Genomic DNA, 19369 nt, shown 5'->3' with positions numbered 1-19369 from the left:
GACCGACGATGAATGCATATACTGTAGGTAGGGGAAACCCTGATGAAACTTGGGTAAAAAGAAAACCCTGATGAAAAAAACTAACACACTTCTAAGCCACTTGAGCTAGGTCATTTAATCACCACTGTTTGTGGGGAGTTACTGCATGTCTTTTTTTCCTTTCAAACAGCTGCCGGCGTCGTGTCTTTTTCCTGTTTCACTCTAATCTTATCTGTGTTCTCTCCTTCAGCATCGACCCCGGACTGTCAGCTGCTGAAGCAGGTGACACGGGGCCCCTGGGGCCTGCCTCCCGTGGACCCTACGCTCCACGGGGCCACAGACACCACCACCATCCAGCTAAGCGAGATGGTCTCCCTGCCGGTCCTGATGAAGCACTCGGTCACCACGCCTCTCATCACACAGTGAGTGTTCTTTTAAAGGTGGCGGAGAGCGAGAGGCCGGGAGAATGAATGTATATGGGAGGTTTGACAGGTTTTTTTGCATACCTGCCGGCACGTAACAATTCTCCACAAAACTCAGTATTTGAGCCTCCTATGTCCAGCTTTGAGGGTCTGTGTAAACAGACAAAAGTGTGTAAACACAAACAACACGAACCGAACATGTCCAGTCGATGTCGGGAGCGACCCTGTCCAGGTTGTAGTGTGGACTTCTAGTCTGCTCGTCATGTTTCAGGGCTGACTACTAGGGCTGGTGTAGTGTGAACTAGATACCATATTCTCAATATCAACTCTCAATGTATATATATATAATACCAATCAATCCAAAGCAAGGCTAGCGAAAATAATGCTATCTTTGTTTGTTTTGGTGAGAAGCTCTGTTTTGCCAGATTCTGTGAGTGAAACAAGCGACCAGGTCTATGAAAACAAATCCAAAAGAAGCAACCAGTTTCACTACTTGAGCCCTATTACATCAGCTTCTTGTTAAAAGAATCATGAAAGCAAGCCCAAATAAGCAACTACACTTCAGAAATAACAAACTAAAGCAACGGGCAACTATGAATTAAGTTACAGGAAAACTAGCCCAAAGTCGCCTATAATAAGCATTACTGGCAACACTGCAAACCAGCGCTGCAGGCTGCTTTCTGCAATTTGCATGGGGAAAAATAATGTTTCGTCTGCAGACTGGTTTTGTGCTGATACAAAAATGCTAGTCTGGAAGTTTTAAGTATAGTCTTGAACTAGTCTGAACAAGTTTGTTTGGTCTGAAGTCACCTTAAGAGTCATTCAAAGAGACTTTGTCATTTGACAGGGTCTAAAGGTCCAGACAGACCTTTAGACTTCTCATTACCTTCCACTTGTCATTTGACAGGGTCCAGACAGACCTTTACCTTCCACTTGTCATTTGACAGGGTCCAGACAGACCTTTGGACTTCTCATTACCTTCCACTTGTCATTTGACAGGGTCCAGACAGACCTTTTGAAATCCACCCACTCCACTGGAGTTGACAGATGGAAGATTAAAATGGAGTGTGACAAGTTGACAGTTTTGTCTGATATATCAGGCAAACTATATCATAAACTTCATTCGCACTCGCATCGCATTTTTGCTTGCTAAAAACAATCCAAGCTCATGACAAAATAATATCCTGCTGTCAGCTGCCCATGTCAATCTGGCACCGAGTTAATTGAATGCCATGAAGTGTCTCTTTTGTGAATGCGAAAGAGTCACTTTTGTGTCGCATTCCAAGGAAGTACAGGATGAGGTCCTATCAGTTTGTGTTGGAACTTGTACCTTCTTCAAAGGAAATCAATACGGTCAGGGTTTGACATGGTTCAACTTCTTCATGTTGACAAACTGAAACCTTGCCCAAATGTGTAGTGGTACAAGACATACATCATAGATACGACATACTTTAGATGACTGATGTAAGCGGCAGACCAAATTAAGTCAGAGATCCACATTTGAGTAACAACGTATCCGTGTGGATCCTGGGATCAACAGGCGTTGATTTTCTTTGTTAACAAATATATAAATGGCCTTTAAAAGGACGGAGCTGTTGGCCTGTGTGCTTTTTGGGGATGAGCGGACGGGACCACTTTAAAAAGTTGAGAATAATTAAACTTTTTTGAGTGCATGCATATGACGTGTTAGCCTGGCATGGCCAGACAACATATCGCTGCTATTTATTTTCTTAGCTCTGGCAGATTCGTCTGGTTTCCAGGCTAATGAATGTGTGGGCTACTTTTATCAATCACGATAAATCGTGTCTGTCGTCTCGAGATTGCTGACCCAACCCATCCGCCACACGTCTTCAAGTGATGATTATCCCTTGCTTAGCCTGAAGTAATGAGGTTATGACACCCACATATGACCTGTACCGCTGTTTGGGCGGTCTTAGATTTGGAGGATGTTGCGCCTTTCATTTTCAGCAAAATGCACTAGGCAGCGCTTTTTCATCTGAACACTTGACACTGTGAACTCACCCTGTTGCTATCACTGATCTCTCTGTTCAAAAGACTTCACCTTAATCGTGACGCACTGTCATGTGAGTGGAAATGTTAGAAATAGTCGTGTGTGTGTGTGTGTGTGTGTGTGTGTGTGTGTGTGTGTGTGTGTGTGTGTGTGTGTGTGTGTTGGCTGCAGTTTTCTGCAGTGCTACTGCTGACCTCAATCATCCAAAAAGCCTCTGTGGATGCTGTGTGCTCAGCTCTCTCTCTCTATCTCTCTCTATCTCTCTCTCTCTCTCGTAATAGTGAGCACCTACTAGGCTCGTCTCATTGCTTTGCACGGACGGACGCACGTACGCAGAGACGTGGCGCATTTATTTTAGGATACATTAATCAATTATTTGAGATAATCATAATTATTGTGCCTAATTGTCATAATCGTTTCCATGTTCAAAATCTTTCCAAAGAATATCGGAAATATCAGATCTTTAATAGATACTATTAAATGCGTCATTAATTTATTTGTATATTCAAGTTATTTGTCATATCGGCCCTGTCCCATTTGTACAAAATTAAATTGTTAATCACAATTATTTTTGTGACAATTAATTGACAACAAACAAATGTGTAATCATGACAGCCCTGGTTTCCGACACTCCTGACCATGAACATAAAGGTTGTACCAACGGTCTGAGAGTGAAAGTGTCCCATTTGATTAAACTCAACGCTACTGAAGCAACACATAAAATAATGATTTCATCTGTATTTACACAAGCACACAGTTTATAGTGCGTGGGTGACTGCCTGTGGGAGAATGTATGTCAAACAGCTCAGTCCATAGAGAAGATACAGAGTCCAGTACAACATATACACTATGGCAGGGGTGGGCAACTTTGACCATGGATTGGGCCACTACATTTCCACACAAAACTCCAGAGGGCCACATTGCATATTCATGTCGTAGCAAAAATAGCCGATTTTTGCTATATTTGAATTGAAATTCTAAATAATCTTTTGCTATTTTTGAAATGGAATCCTGAAAATGTACATAATTAGTTATTTAATTTCAAATGCTTTTGAAATGCCTTAAATTATAGTTATGTTAACTTTATGAATTAAATACAAATACATTGGACATAAATAAAAGACAATAACATTGTAATACTATTCATTAAGCAACAACTGACAAGCAGGCAGAACATGTTTGTATTGGCATCATGTGGCTATGAGTCCAACCTGCTCAATTCCTCTGGACTGGAGTTGGGGGATCCTTGGCACAAAACAGTTTTAGAAGGCATTTGTAGAATCAGAGTTAGACTATTGGAATTTGGCTAGTAGTGTCACACTGCTTCTATTCTGTGTGTCACTCAATTCCCTCTGGCGGATTAGAAGTAAAAGTACTGAAAATTGGAAACACTAGTAAAATAAAATAAAATCACACTTGTGTTTGAAGTGAGGGGCACTCTTATCATCATACATCACATTCTGTGCTCAGCCAATCAAATTATCACAAAAGTAATTCCGGCCTATCACTATTCACTTTTCTGCCCTCACTTTTATCTCCAATATGTATTTTGCTCACTCAGCCAATCAAATCATCGCTATGGGGTGAACAGCCAATCACAATGTTTGTGTTCACACAGACCCACAACGATGTGCATAGGAGGGCCTCGCACCAAACGCTCAAGATTACAGTATGTGAGTAAATGTTACTTAACGTTACACCACTGCTGTTAGCGTTAGAGTACTGGCATTTGGCTAGTGGTGTCACGCTGCTTTTGGTCTGTGTATCCCTCAAATTCCCTCCAACCAGAAACAGAGGTCAGGCCTTTTAACAAGTTCTCAGCACAGTCGATCTGATACACTCTGTAATCTGTATTGTGGGAAATACCAAAACTTGAATAAACCGGAAAGCAATTTAATACTGCGATGTGCTATAAGCCCTTATTATCCTTAATACATAGTGGTGGATCTAATCTAGGGATTAGACTAACAGTATAGTCTATCTCACCCATTTGCCGCCTGTGGGACGTGAGCTTATTGGTGGTTATAAGTGGGGCCAAAAATAGAGATTAACATAGTTTTTTTTTACCCCTCTTTCTCCCCAATTTTATTCACTATGCCAATTGATTCCTCAGCACACAGATTTATGTGTTGTCACTGCTTCTATAAGAACACATAACCGTAAATCACAAAACATGAGGTCCCCACTGTGTACACAGAAAACAAGCTCCCATGGACTGGGCAGTTTGTTTAATGCCACAATGGCCGAGGGGACAAAACTCCTGCTAAAACAAACCTTTTCCCACTTTCTGTATCTTCACCCAGATGGCACGAGGGCGAAGTAGCGATACAAGGGATTGATCAGTGTCATTTGTTGTTGAAAGTGTGGGTGTAGGAAGTTTGATGATCTATAATGATAATATAAACAAAATGGTAATATTTAACCCATTTTGGGGCGGGAACCCCTTTTGGTGTTAGCTATTGAAAAATAGCAGATCTACAAGCTCATAGCGCGCCACCGAGTGGCGCGTTACGAGCTTGTAGGTCTGCATTTCATTTAGAAGATTTTTTTATTTATTTCAAGGTCAGGCCTAAATGGGTTAACACACATATATACCGGTATCCCCCTCTGTCTTTCCTCTCTCTCTCCAGCGTGTCTCTGGTCAACAAGGCGGTGGTGGACTACTTCTTTGTGGAGTTGGGGATGGAGAGACACTTTGAGGCCTTGCGTCACTTCCTGCTGATGGAGGACGGAGAGTTCGCCCAGTCCCTCAGTGACCTGCTCTTTGAGAAGGTGAGGCACGTTTGTTTCCACCGTCTTACTTTTGTTTCCGGCGTCACCATTGCCAGTGTCAAAAGGTTGAATCACGGAATATGTGGTGGTGGTTTATAAGTGTATGGTCATCCAGGGGAAAGACGAGAGAGGATACATTGGCACAAAACCAAATGTCTGTCCTTGTCTTCTCCTTCTCCTGAGTGGGCAATTCATAGAATGACAAAAAAAAGTTTCATAACATTTTGTAATGGAATTCTAATTTAAACATTTATATAATGTTGAAAGGGTTTATGAACCACTGATATAGCAACATAACTTTTTCAGAAAACTGATTTCGAAGACATTTTTAGAATGAGCCTCAGGTCTACAGTAAATGGTTTATTAACAACCCATTAAAAACGGGAATGCATCTGTGTCATAGATTTTAGCGTTCATTCGTCTGTGTGTATGGCCTCCCCTAGCTGGCCAGCGGTCAGACTCCAGGCGAGCTGTTGACTCCTCTGGTGCTGAACAACATACTGAGCAAGGCCCTGCAGTACAGCCTCCACGGAGACATCGCACAGGCCGCCAACTTCACCTTCGCTCTGCGCTTCTTGCCCGAGACCTTTCATCCGCACGCCCCCGACTCCCTCAACTGCCTGGAACTGCGCTACAAGGTAAAAATGCACTGCACTGCCTGGAACTACGCTACAAGGTCAAAACGCACTCACTGCACTGCTTGGAACTACGTTACAAGGTCAAAACGCACTCACTGCACTGCTTGGAACTACGTTACAAGGTCAAAATGCACTCACTGCACTGCCTGGAACTATGTTACAAGGTAAAAATGCACTCCACTGCCTGGAACTACGTTACAAGGTCAAATGCACTCACTGCACTGCTTGGAACTACGTTACAAGGTCAAAATGCACTCACTGCACTGCCTGGGACTACGTTACAAGGTCAAATGCACTCACTGCACTGCTTGGAACTACGTTACAAGGTCAAATGCACTCACTGCACTGCTTGGAACTACGTTACAAGGTCAAATGCACTCACTGCACTGCTTGGAACTACGTTACAAGGTCAAATGCACTCGCTGCACTGCCTGGAACTATGTGGAAAACATGTGGAAAACACACTCACTAGGGGCACGGTGGCACAGTTGGTAGTGCTGTCGCCTCACAGCTAGAAGGTCCTGGGTTCGATTCCCGTTCGGGGCGCTGTGGGTGCTGGCGGCGTGTTTCCTCCGCCAACCCCGCCCGTTGGCGAAAGGGCTTTTCTGTGTGGAGTTTGCATGTTTTTCCCGTGTCCCCTACGGTAGGTACCCTCACAAAAAACATGCAGTAATCCTGGTCTCTAAACTGCCTCCCCCTGGCCAGCCAGGGCGCCTGATGGAGGGGAAAGGAACTGGTTGGAATAACGTGTTCCTTCCATGCGCTACGTCCAACCAGGGAAACTCCCCCCTGTCAGGTGTAAAGGAGCAACTTGGACACTCAGGCATGAAGGAAGCATGAGTTCAAGTCCGTTGCTCTCCCCAGGTTGGCGGAGGGTGTGTAGAGCCCAGGATCACATTAGATAATTGACACAGGGGTGAAAAAATGGGTTACAAAATTGTGGGATAAAATAAAATAAATTAAACGCACTCACTGCCTAGAACTACATTACAAGGTAAAAACGCACTCACTGCCTGGAACTACATTACAAGGTAAAAACGCACTCACTGCCTAGAACTACATTACAAGGTAAAAACGCACTCACTGCCTGGAACTACGTTACAAGGTAAAAACGCACTCACTGCCTGGAACTACGTTACAAGGTAAAAACGCACTCACTGCCTGGAACTACATTACAAGGTAAAACGCACTCACTGCCTAGAACTACATTACAAGGTAAAAACGCACTCACTGCCTGGAACTACGTTACAAGGTAAAAACGCACTCACTGCCTGGAACTACGTTATAAGCCTGGAACTACATTACAAGGTAAAAACGCACTCACTGCCTGGAACTACGTTACAAGGTAAAAACGCACTCACTGCCTGGAACTACGTTACAAGGTAAAAACGCACTCACTGCCTGGAACTACGTTACAAGGTAAAAACGCACTCACTGCCTGGAACTACGTTATAAGCCTGGAACTACATTACAAGGTAAAAACGCACTCACTGCACTGCCTGGAACTACGTTATTAATGGGAAATATATTGAAAGTAACCAATATTTAGAATCAACAATCAACTTAATCTTCCTCCTGTATGTTAATCGAGAAGCCGGTTTTTCTTTTATATTTTTCCCCTTATTATATATCAAAGAATCGACTCAAAATGTCCTAATAGATGTTTGTCTCGCCCCCTAGGGATCTGGTGAGACGTTAAAAGGCAATGGCCCTTTTTATTATCGCCAAAATGGATTTGTCTAGTCTAAACCACGTAACTCTGTGGCATGCAAAACTAGCCGATCTAGAAGGGTCCTGATCCCGACGGCCTTTGCTGCGTGTCAATCCTCATCTCTCTCTCCCCATTTCCTGTCAATCTACTGTTAATAAGGGCATAAAAGCTACAAAATAAATCTTAAAAAAAAGAAAATAGCCGATCTACATGCTCCCAATGTCTTGCATCACAACATGTTGTGGACTTGTAGATCTGCTAGTTTTATATAATCATCCATGAATCGCGATCGAGGCAAAAGCTTGCAATAATCATGATATTGATTTGAAGACGTATTGCCCCTGCCCTGGCATGAGTAGATAAAAAGTTTTAAATGGATTGGTGTGTGTGTGTGTGCCAGCGGAATGCGCCAGCCCCCCCACCATGAATGAAACTCAGTGACGGCTTTAATGTGACAAGCTGTCGCATAGTGACGGACTACCGTGGGGGTGAAAATGAGCTTGTCAAGTAAAGTGCTTGATACTCTCAGATTGATTGGATTTTGGAGTTTGGGGTGCCAAGAACAGTGAGTAATGTCCCCCACACACATTGTCTTCATCTCACTTTGTCTTTTACTCTCTCTCTCGTCTCTCTCCACTATCCTGTCTGTCCTTCGGCATCGCTCCCTCCTCCCTTTTATCTCTTCCTTCCTAACAACCTCTTGACTCTCAACAGTCCCTCTTCCCAATCATTTCTGGATCAGGACCCACTTGAAAATGTGTCCTGACGGTCCACCCATCTGACTGACGTGTTACATGATCAGATTGGTGGTCGATGTCTTATCAGTCCCTCCCAGAAAAAAGATAATTGATTTTGCGATGGAATATGGCAATATGCAGGAGTTTTAATGTGAATTTATGTGGCAAAATTGTGAGAATTAGAAAACAGTGTGGGAAAAGTTGCGATAAAGTGTGTTTTTTGTGAACATTTTTTATTCTCCCAGACTGTTCTTACCAGGCTACTACTGTATGTCTGACTCTCTGCTATCCTCTCCTCACCTCAACACTATCTTGCATCCATCTCGGCTCTTTAATCTCACCACCACTCTGTCTTCTCCTCTTCACGTTTCCTCTGCTCTGCCCTTTCATCACGGTCTCCTTGTGCCTGATTTGTACTTTCGGACACGACGGTCTGCCCGTCGTGTCTCACATGGGAAATAGACCATCTACAAGCTCGCAATGCTATGCTGGCGTGCAAGGCCTTAAACCATCCCCCACCCAATTCCCCATTTTTACTCACCTATCACTTTACTTCTGCCTTCCCCCAATTTATTCTCTCTCTCTCTTCCCCCCCCTCTCTCCCCCTCACTCTCCCTCTCCCTTTTTTAATCTATCTGCATGAGTGAACGCAAGGAAGTGATAAATAGAATAGAAAAGGCAAAATTTATTTTGTAATAAATGCAGGGCGAGACGGTGCGATAACCCTCTCCCACGGGGGATTCACTGTAAGAGAACACCTCACCTCTAAAGTTTTCTTCTCTCTGTCTCTCTGTCTCTCTGTCTCTCTGTCTCTCTCTCTCTCTGTCTCTCTCTCTCTCTCTTTCTGTCTCTCTCTCTCTTTCTGTCTCTGTCTCTCTGTCTCTCTCTCTCTGTCTCTCTCTCTCTCCCAGGTGGACTGGCCGCTGAACATCATCATCACAGACAGCTGCATGAACAAGTACAACCGTCTGTTCTCCTTCCTGCTGCAGCTCAAACACATGGTGTGGAGCCTGCGGGACGTGTGGTTCCACCTCAAGAGGACGGGTGAGGAACCCCTTTTGGTGTTATGTTATACTTTAGCTGTTGAAAAATAGCACAGAGTGCCGCGCTACATGCTCATAGATCTGCTATTTCTTGAAAATGTGTCGCAAATCTTTGAATATACTGTATATAATTTCAGAGCGAACGTTTTTAACTCAAATCTTTGCTTCACTGGAACAACATATTTTCAGATGGGAGTCTGCGGCCAAATACAGATAATTCTGGGGGTCCTTGATTGACATGAAAATGTTTGAGAACGACTGACATAGAAATATAGGTTTTTCCAGAAAACTGTCAGGATTTAGAAGGCATTTGTAGAATCGTCCTCAGGTCTAATTGGGTTAAAGTCATAAAAGTAGTGATACACAATATTAGAGGTAGCATATCGATATCGGACGATGTTTCATAAAAGATCAGTATCGAATCGAGGTCAAAATAATTCAGATATGTTTTCACCGATATTGATGCAATACTAATGCATCAATAACCATTAATGGTTTTGAATGAAATAAAAGTAAAAAGAAAGTTCATCAATGAGCTCAATATAAATTCTTATGTAATAATGTTATATTATCGTTATCGGCCGATTTGACCCTGCATCTTATTGGATGCTTATTGGACCGTTCCTCACCCAGGAATCAGCCCAGCTCCTAATCCAGACAACAGTCTTGTCAAAACTCGACTATTGTAACTCCCTCCTTACTGGCCTACCAGCATGTGCACTTAAGCCTCTCCAGCTGATCCAAAATGCCGCAGCTCGCTTGGTCTTCAACCAGCCAAAGTTCTCACATGTCTCCGCCCTGCTCCGCTCCCTCCACTGGCTCCCGGTCGCTGCCCGCACAGAATACAAAACTCTGATGCTGGCATTCAAAGCAACCAAAGGTATGGCTCCCCCATATCTTGCAAGTATGATTGAACCCTACAAACCCTCCCGCGCACTCAGATCAGCCAACGCAGGGAAGCTGGAAGTACCCTCACTAAAAACGCCGGGACAACACTCCACAGGTCCCAAACTCTTCTCCCTTCTGGCTCCAAAACTGTGGAATGCACTTCCCATTGCAGTCAGAACTGCAGCATCACTCCCAATCTTCCGCCGTAGTCTGAAAACCCACCTCTTCAGACTCCATCATGGCATTTCTGTAGACTTAGGTGCTATTTACACGAGGATGGTGTTCATATAAAACGTCAAAATAAAGTATCGTTTGCTGCTGTCATTTAGACGAGAACCGTGTTCTCAGGAGGTGAAAACGCAACGAAGTGAAACCACCTCCCAGAGTGGAAATCATTCAGAACACCGTTTCCTATGGTCTCCATATAAACAGGCAAAACGGTGAATCCGCAAAACTTATGACATCATGGCTCATGTTGGCTCACAGCGCATATGTTTATTACATTGATGCAGAGCCATATCATTATGATATAATGGAGTTCCTGAACAAGCCTCCCTCCTCGCCTACAAAGTGCTGCTCATCAGCGATGTTGAATGTAAAACCATGATGTAAATAAAAAGCCTTGTGATAGACGGCAGCCGCGGCAGCAGCGTTTATGTAGCCTAATGTATTATAAAATATATACCATCCCGTGGCGCGCCCAGAGCCGTGTTGCGCAGGCTTGCGTGAAGGTTTCTTCTTCTTGTATGTGGGTGACCTGTCTATTTGGCAGCCCGTTATCGCCACCTAGCGACAGTATAGCATAATAGCACATCATATCATAACGTGTGCGTTCTCGTGTAAAGGGTAAGAAGAAATGAGAACGCAACGGGACTTTGACGTGTTATATGGAGATGGTCGCCGTCTAAAAGAGGCCTTAGATAGCATTTGATACAGACTAGCATGTTATGTAGACAGCACTATAATTGCATTGTATATAGTCATAGCACGCCATAGTACATATGTATAGCATAGTAGTATATTATGTATAGTTTATATGTATAGTTTCATTATATAGATATTCCACTGTTACTTTCTTAGCTTACGCATGTTTCATGATAAATGCTTTTATGTGATGTATTCCCATGCTTTTTGTTCTTGCTTATTGTAAGTCGCTCTGGATTAAGAGCGTCTGCTAAATGCCTAAATTGTAAATTGTAAATTGGATAACGACAAGAAAACAATCTTTGCATCTCTAACTAATTGACTGTTGTTTGCACACATTTCACTAAAGTGCAAAATGCAGAAAGAATAATAGTCTGTACATACTACCAAACCTTCAGTATCTCCATATTTTAACCTTTAGTGTTTTTTCGTAAATTAATGCCCTTGATCACACTACAGAGTCACACAAAAGTATCAAAGTATCAGATCCACAGTAGCAGATTCAGAAGCTTGTAGATCTGCTACTTTTGATACTTTTGAATTTGAATCCTGAAAAGTAACCGTGTTGGACAAAATGCCTGTGAATTTAGAGTCATCTGAGGGCCACAATCTGAAATGACACTTTAGAAGGCCCTTCACTAAGTCCCTCCCCAACCCGTCCTTGTCCAATAAGCACGTTAGCAGCGAGGAGACGGGTCAAGCTGTCCTTCTCCCCCATAGAGAATCATAATGGAATCATAATGTAAGAGCATCAAAATGTCTTCTAAATCTAGTCAACCAGGCCTGCAGTAGGCTATGTACTGGACAAATTTGCATGACATTATTTAAATAAACTAGAAATACGAGGAAATGGCAGAGGGAGAAATCATCTTTTAACGACTAGTCGACTACCCGACATTAATTTTCATGTTGCACGGTAAGACTACGGTCATTTGTATTATTTTAACACAGATCTTCTCTTATCGGAGGAGGTCCTCATGGCACAAAAGCTTTTCAGATCAGTGGTCTGCTGTCAAATACAGGTGAATGGCCTTGACATGAAACAAGTGCTATACAGGTATGCCAGTGGTGCTCAAAGTGGGGTCTGGGGACCCCCAGGGGTCCCTTGAGAAGTTACGGGTCTGTAACTCTTAAGTGTGTGAAAATGGCATTTGGTTCCCTTTGTACACCTCTGTACAGTCTCAGAGTTAGGGCTTTACAGTGTAGCTTGGTGTCCCTGGCCTGAGACAGAAGATTGCATCAATTCGGGGTCTGTGTCCTGCAAACTTGGGATCCTTTGAAATTAAAAACGTTTCCAGTGCCAAGAACCAGTGCTCTATGCCAGTGTTTCTCAAATAGGAGTACATGTACTCAGAGGTACTACGTGAGAGTGTGTAAAAAATGGAAAAACAATATTTGACTGTCATATTTAATGATAAAACATTACCAAACATTGCATGAATGAACCTACTGTAGTGTTAAAATACAAAAAAAACAAAAAAACATGGTGAACATTGAACATATTCACACAAAAATTTGACCTTTTGTCCATTTGATAAAGGGGTTACTTGGAAAGCAGGGTTTCCTGCTTTCTGAATCCCAAGTACAGAAGCCAAACAGGTTTCAAGAACCAGTGCTCTTCAATTTATAATCATAGCCATGTTCTCCTTGCCCCCCCCGCCACACAGCCTTGGTGAAAGGCGCCGGCCGCTCCGCGCAGTTCCGCCAGCTGCAGCTGTACAGACACGAGATGCAGCACTTCGTCAAGGTGATCCAGGGCTACCTCGCCAACCAGATCCTGCAGGTGTCCTGGAGCGAGTTCACGGCCAAGCTGGCCTCCGCCAGTGACCTGGACGCCATCCACCGTATGCACGCAGACTACCTCAACAGAGCCATCTTCAGGTGAGGCCCGGGGAGCGCACGTGCACCACATCCATGCATCCATCCATCCGTCCATCATGCCATTTTGATCTGTTGATCAGGGGTTCCCAAACTTTTTCATGTCGGACCCCCAGATTTGAAAATATATGCAGGGACCCCCATAAGATCTTTACGGCTCTAGCAGTGATTTTCAACCATTTTCATTTCAAGGGCCCCCCAATGTATATTGTAAAATCTAACTAACAATATATTGTTAATTTAACTCTGAGAGTCTACACTCTTAGAGTTATAGACCCATAAGGGGTCCATTTTGTTACTAACTATTATTTAGCTGGGGACCCCCTGCAACTCTCTCAAGGACCCCTGGGGGTCCCTGGACCCCACTTTGGGGGTTGATGATCAAAATTTCCAGTTAGATTTTTGAACACCATAGAATAGATTTTTTTTTTTACTTTTGTTTTCCAATAGGACCATTTGACACCATTTGACACACTTGAGCATTCGAGCATGGGGCTAAATATGTATTTTTTTACAACATTTTATAGCGATTATTTTTTATTATTATTTACTATAGTCCTAATAAACCCCAAGAAATTACATCTGGCCACAGAAGATCACAGGATCTACTGAATGTGAAGGTAGCCTACTGGGGGGAAGCCACGTGTGTGTCATAGGCTCAATATGTCAGTTTGACACATTCAGTAGATCCTGTGATCTTTTGTGGCCAGATGTCATTTCTTGGCGTCTAGTAGGACTATAGTAAATAATAAAATAAAAAAATCGCTATAAAGTCGCTATAAAGAGCCCCATGCTCGAATGCCCCCGCCCCCCTGTCAAAAACAGCTAAAATCCCTAAAACGAAAGAAAGCAGCAAATTAAAAATAATTAACACTCATCTTTTACTTTCTCTAATAACAACCTAAAACATGAACCTTGGTTGAAAAAAACTAAAGTTGTCCTTTAAAACCCTCTAGTGGCCATTGACGTTATTTGCGTGTTAAATCAACAAATCCCTCGTGGCCAATGGCGTTATTGACGTAGTAGACGTACTGCCCTGTCAGTACGTCTTATTATAACAAAATAATGGAATTTCTTGACTTTTTTTTTCTTTTTTTATGTAATCTACCAAAAACCGGCCGAAACCCGCGCGATCGTGCACTATCGTGCACGCGCGCCGTCTCTATGTGATCCGCGGCAAAAAATTTGATATTTTGGGATGTTTGGGAAGTTATGAAAAAGCTAATGTTAGCTTAGCAATCCGGACAGCCAAGCTATGTGCTAGGGGTCATATTAGCCTCCTTTGTTTACTTCCGTTTGACAGGAAGTGATTTAGCCAGATTTGACACTTTTGCAGAAATCAGAATAATGGAACGTTCCCGCCATCTGGTGGCACTTCTGGGTATTAATTTGAAAATGAAAGTAAAACGTCATGTATTTTATTTAGATCGCTGATCCCTCTTATTGCATTAAAATGACGAATTAAGAAATGGGGCATTGGCCAGCATTGGCCAGATTTGGCGACTTTTTGAATGGCAATCGGAAAATGTGAGATATGACCACAATGTCACGAAATGTCTCATTTTATAGCTCCAAGTCACTACTTTACAATGAAAACATAATTATGATTATAGCTTGTTCCATCGTTTACTTATAAGCTTTTCAGTAGACCTTGGTTTCAGTGATAAGTCAAACCAAGGTGTACTAAAATGCTTATAAGTAAACGATGGAACATGCTAGGAACATTATTATTTTTATTATTTGTTGCTGTAAACTAGAGACGTGCAGCTTTAAAATGAGATATTTCGTGACATTATTACATTAATACAGGCAGTATTGCTTTGTTAAATTTAAGGTTTTCTTAATTTAAAAATGGAGTTAGGTGGATTCTTCCCTACAGAAGAGATATCATTATTATGATGGAACTTCACAATTATGACATTACTCACAGAGAAAGCTGCTAGATGTACACACTGCATCGCCAGTACTTTGAGTATAATATTGTCCTATAAATTTATATTACAAATGTCTAACATTCAAAATAACTAGATATTATTTCCCAAGCTCTGGAAGCCTCTCTACTGTAAATGTTTTATTTAAATGTATATTGATGATGTAAGTAATCTGCGTGTAGGTTTATAGGGACTTTAGGTGAGTTTACCAAGTTGCACTTCTTCCACTTGTGACATCTCAGAAACTGCTTAACTGAATGTTGGGGCAGATGTAGCTGTTCAAACACCCCTTTTCCCAGCATTTAAGTTTTCTGTTTGAGAATGCTAAATTATAACATAAGTATGGTCCCCCCTAATTTAATTGAATATTGTCTTTGTCGAGTGGAAACCTCATACCATGTACAAAATTCTTACTGTTCGGCATTCTAATTTCAGCATTCGAGTTGTCTAAAATCTGCACCCTTTCTCCCGGCCTCTTCCCAGGGGTCTGCTGACAGAGAAGGCTGCTCCCGTCATGAACATCATCCACAGCATCTTTAGTCTCATCCTCAAGTTCCGCGCCCAGCTGATCGCACTGCCCTGGGACCGCCAGCAGGGGGAGGCAGTGCACCCCAGCTTCATTGCCATGCAGCAGTCCTACAACACCTTCAAGTACTACTCTCACTTCCTCTTCAAAGGTAAAAGACACTTGAACTGCTTATTTCACTGGAATTCATACTTGATTTTTGTTTGTTTGTTTGTTCTCCATTGAACCAACTTTGTATTTATTTATGTACAGACTGCAGCATACAACCCTACAAAGCCAAAGTGCAGTAACTACGCAAATAATTAGTGTTTCAATTGGTGAGCCAAATAGGTTATATACAAGTGATATTACACTAATTCTGTATCTGTATCTGTTCTTGATCCCGTTTATCCCGCCAAATCTTGAAGGCTCATTTGAGGATACACAAATTAAAACCAAACGTACAGTAGTTACTGCACTTAGTTACGGCTCAGATTAAAGGGATAAGGGTGAATTGGGCACTGAAGAGAGCTGTGATTTACATTTTGTCAATTATATAAAACATGGTACGAGTGATTAGAAATCGGGTGTCGCAGTGCTAAAGTAGCTACCCACCACCGCAGAGTCTGAGGGTTTGAATCCACCGTTGTGCATCCGACTTTGTCGAGCGTCTAGAATCTACACGAACACAATTGGCTGTTCATCATGGGAGGGATTGGCAACAACTAAATTGGTTGACGAAAAAGGGTAAAATGCAAACCAAAATAAAACATTTTACTGTTGTGCCCAATAAGAAATAAACACATGAAACAGGAGAAGTTCTCTCAAGTGGAAGATCTCTGGTTACTGATGAGAGCAGTTTCAGGCCCTGCTTGTTTTAGAAAAATCGAACATATTGTTGCTGTCAGGCAGAAACCTCTTATCTCCATATTCTAACTTATTTTCCCTTTTCTTTCGTAACGTAACGCCCGACTTGATTGATCATACTACAGTGTCACACAAGTATCAAAAGTAGCAGATCCACAAGCTCCAAATGCAGCACAAAGCTACATGTTTTGAGCTTGTAGATCTGCTACTTTTGCTATTTAAAGGTATTATGACATGATTTATAACATAATTTTAAAAACATTAAAAGTCTTGGCCATGGTCCTTCAAACGTGTCTAAAAAGTTTGAACACTCAACTCCACTCCAGTATTTCTTGAAAGGGGTTTTTGTGCATGTGTAAATTTCATCCTGAGAAGCCATGGAAAAACACATTATTTTAGCCTGTAGATGTCGGTAATTCCCCCTTTCCTGTCAACCCAAGATGCGCTACTTTGACAACTTGGTAGGAACGTCATCGTCAAAAATAAAAGAGTCATCTAGGCCAGTTGGTATCCAGTGTAAGGACTTGTGTTGATTGACACAGCCAACAACAGAGCAGATTGATTTTTCTCTAGAAGCCATTATTAGTAAGTATTACAAAGAAACAAAGTCGCGGTCACAATGAGGAAGTGGAGAAGAGAGGGTAGGCACTAGGCAGGAAGCAGAGTGGAGGGGGCGGAGGTTTAGCGGAGATCTACGTATATCTCTGCCGTCCAACCAGATGAGACATTTTTGCATAATTATTCACAAAAGTCCAGACAGCAGAGAATACACTGAATGTTCAAACTTTTTTTGGTGAAATTGATGTCAAGAAAAGCCAAAAAAGCCAAAAAATCTACAAAAATGTGTTTTAAATGTCACAATCCCTTTAAAGAATCACACCTGTGTGAAGTGAGCCGGCACTCTTATCATCTTACAACATGATGATGTAAAACAAACATTGAGACAAAACAAACAGTAAATTATCTTTATTGTCAATGGCGTTTTTAAAACAAACATTGAACTAAAAACAAACATTGAACCTGTATATAGGAGGGGCTAGCGCCCCTCGAAAAATAAAAAAACTAAGTATACAGTAGATAATAGCATGCTACGTGAAGGCTTGTTGCAGTTGGTTTATAGGCAGTACATGTGAGTCTTTGTTTAGTTTTTCATGCTTAGTAGTGACTAAAGTTAGTTTTTTTCTTCCAGTGGTAACCAAGCTGGTGAACAGAGGCTACCAGCCTCACTTAGAGGACTTCCTGCTCCGCATCAACTTCAACAACTACTACAAAGACTCCTGAGTTTGACAGAAAGCAACAACGTTGGACATTAAGCTTGTGAAATACAGTCATGCTTTCTTGCCTTCATTTCCGCAACGTGATGCCGTATTGGCTGCATACTCTGAACGCTGCAACGTGAACTGAGACAGAGGCTGCGGCACACACACTGATTATACATGTTCATAAACGAGAGCTTGCTGCAGCTGGCAATTATGACTGAGTCATTCTTGTTTTATTTGTATGGGACATAATGTTTCTATTATAGTTGTAAAAAAGGGAGCTCTGTGGTTGGTTGTAGGCATAGACAACCTGGATGGATGGACAGATGATTAGAAAATGAAATTAATATGTTGCCAACACTAGGCTGATGTATGTACAGTATATGTAAATGTCAACAGCCCTCTGCTCTGGGCCATGCCAACCCTAGCCTGTGGGCTGTGTGTAAAATAAGGTTTCATTGTAAGTAAATAAAAAGTGCTTTAACCATTTTGTGGTAGCCTACAGTATTTTTTTTGTTGAAATCTAGCATTTTTGCTGAAAATAAAACGCACATACGTTTTTAAAGCAAACATTTTTAACTGAAATGTTTGCTTCTGGGGGTCCCTGGAACAAAATATTTTGAGATGCGGGGGGAGGGGGGGGGATGTCTGTGGACGTCTTTTTTTTTTAAATCAAAATGTGGGTCTAAATGTGGGCACCCCACTTCACTATTTTGAAAGAATCAAAGGCACATAATTTGTTTAACATGCATAAACAATTGAACATGTATCGTTTTCCTTACTGTGTCTTAAAAGATCCTCCAAAATCACGAAAAACGACATGCTATAGTATGACGTCCGAAACCATGATCTATAGTATGTCGTGTTTCTTTAATGCCCAATGCATTCTCAATGGCAATAGCACAAACTTTGAAAAAAACGTAGTAAAAAGTTCCAGCATGTCTCCACAGTAAGCTGAATTATAAAAAGTGTGAATGGAGTTTCTAGGTGAAAGTGATTTTTTTACGTGCCACTATCTGCCATTAAGCCCCATTATAAATTTCTCAAATGTGAAAGCACTATAAAGTCTATAAAGAAATTCTATAAATAAATTTCGATAAAAAAAAAATCTAAAATTCAAAAAATGATGGGCTATAACCCATCGTTTTGTTTTTTTCCATTCTTTTCAAATCCTCAAAAATGATGAAAAACGGCGTGCTATAGTATGCTGTACGATAGACGAGCGTCTAAAAATTAGATAAACGTCTAAAACACGTCTAAAATAGACGTCTATTTTTAGACGTTTTTTAGACCCATCGTTTTTTTCTTCTTTTTTTAAATTTCTTTCAAATCCTCAAAAATGATGAAAAACGGCGTGCTATAGTATGCCGTACGGTATGGGCTATTAGACGAGCGTCTAAAAATGGGATAAAAAACGTCTGAAAATAGACGTCTAAAACACGTCAAAAAATAGACGTGTTTTAGATGTCTATTTTTAGACGTTTTTTAGACGTCTATTTTTAGACGTTTTTTATTTAGACGCACGTCTAATAGCCGGCTATTGCTCAGTGGGATGGTCAAAAATGATAAAAAACCAGGATACATTTTTTTATGTAGTTTTTGTCAGTGAAAAAAGGTAGTGGACGAAAGATTTTCATCGTAGTTCAAACCCAGGACCTTCAGCTTGAAAGGCAGCCTCTCTACGCATTCAGCTGGCTCTTCTTAAACACACAGACATTCTAATACATCTTCTTGAATAATAGGTGGGCTATTTGGCCACACATGCTGTTGTGTTGTACTTTTACCACATTCTGTCATAGATCTA

The 19369-nt window shown here is 41.7% G+C and overlaps 1 protein-coding gene across 1 annotated transcript in view; it reads left to right on the top strand.

Moving 5' to 3' along the window:
* Positions 1-18003, top strand: part of tubgcp6 (tubulin gamma complex component 6) — a 47774-nt gene extending 29771 nt beyond the window's left edge. Inside the window, exons 22-28 of the mRNA XM_083763633.1 lie at positions 230-401; positions 5043-5184; positions 5628-5822; positions 9182-9314; positions 12793-13006; positions 15418-15611; positions 17496-18003. Of these exons, the coding sequence (XP_083619759.1) occupies positions 230-401; positions 5043-5184; positions 5628-5822; positions 9182-9314; positions 12793-13006; positions 15418-15611; positions 17496-17587 (1142 nt within the window). The 3' untranslated portion in view covers positions 17588-18003. The remainder of the gene's footprint in view (positions 1-229; positions 402-5042; positions 5185-5627; positions 5823-9181; positions 9315-12792; positions 13007-15417; positions 15612-17495) is intronic.
* The last annotated feature ends 1366 nt before the right edge of the window (positions 18004-19369 follow it).

Source organism: Protomyctophum parallelum, assembly GCF_964188405.1.
Source record: "Protomyctophum parallelum genome assembly, chromosome: 4".
In the NCBI taxonomy this organism is placed as follows: Eukaryota; Metazoa; Chordata; class Actinopteri; order Myctophiformes; family Myctophidae; genus Protomyctophum; species Protomyctophum parallelum.
Note: the sequence above shows the minus strand (reverse complement) of the source record. Positions and strands in the feature narration are given on the sequence as shown.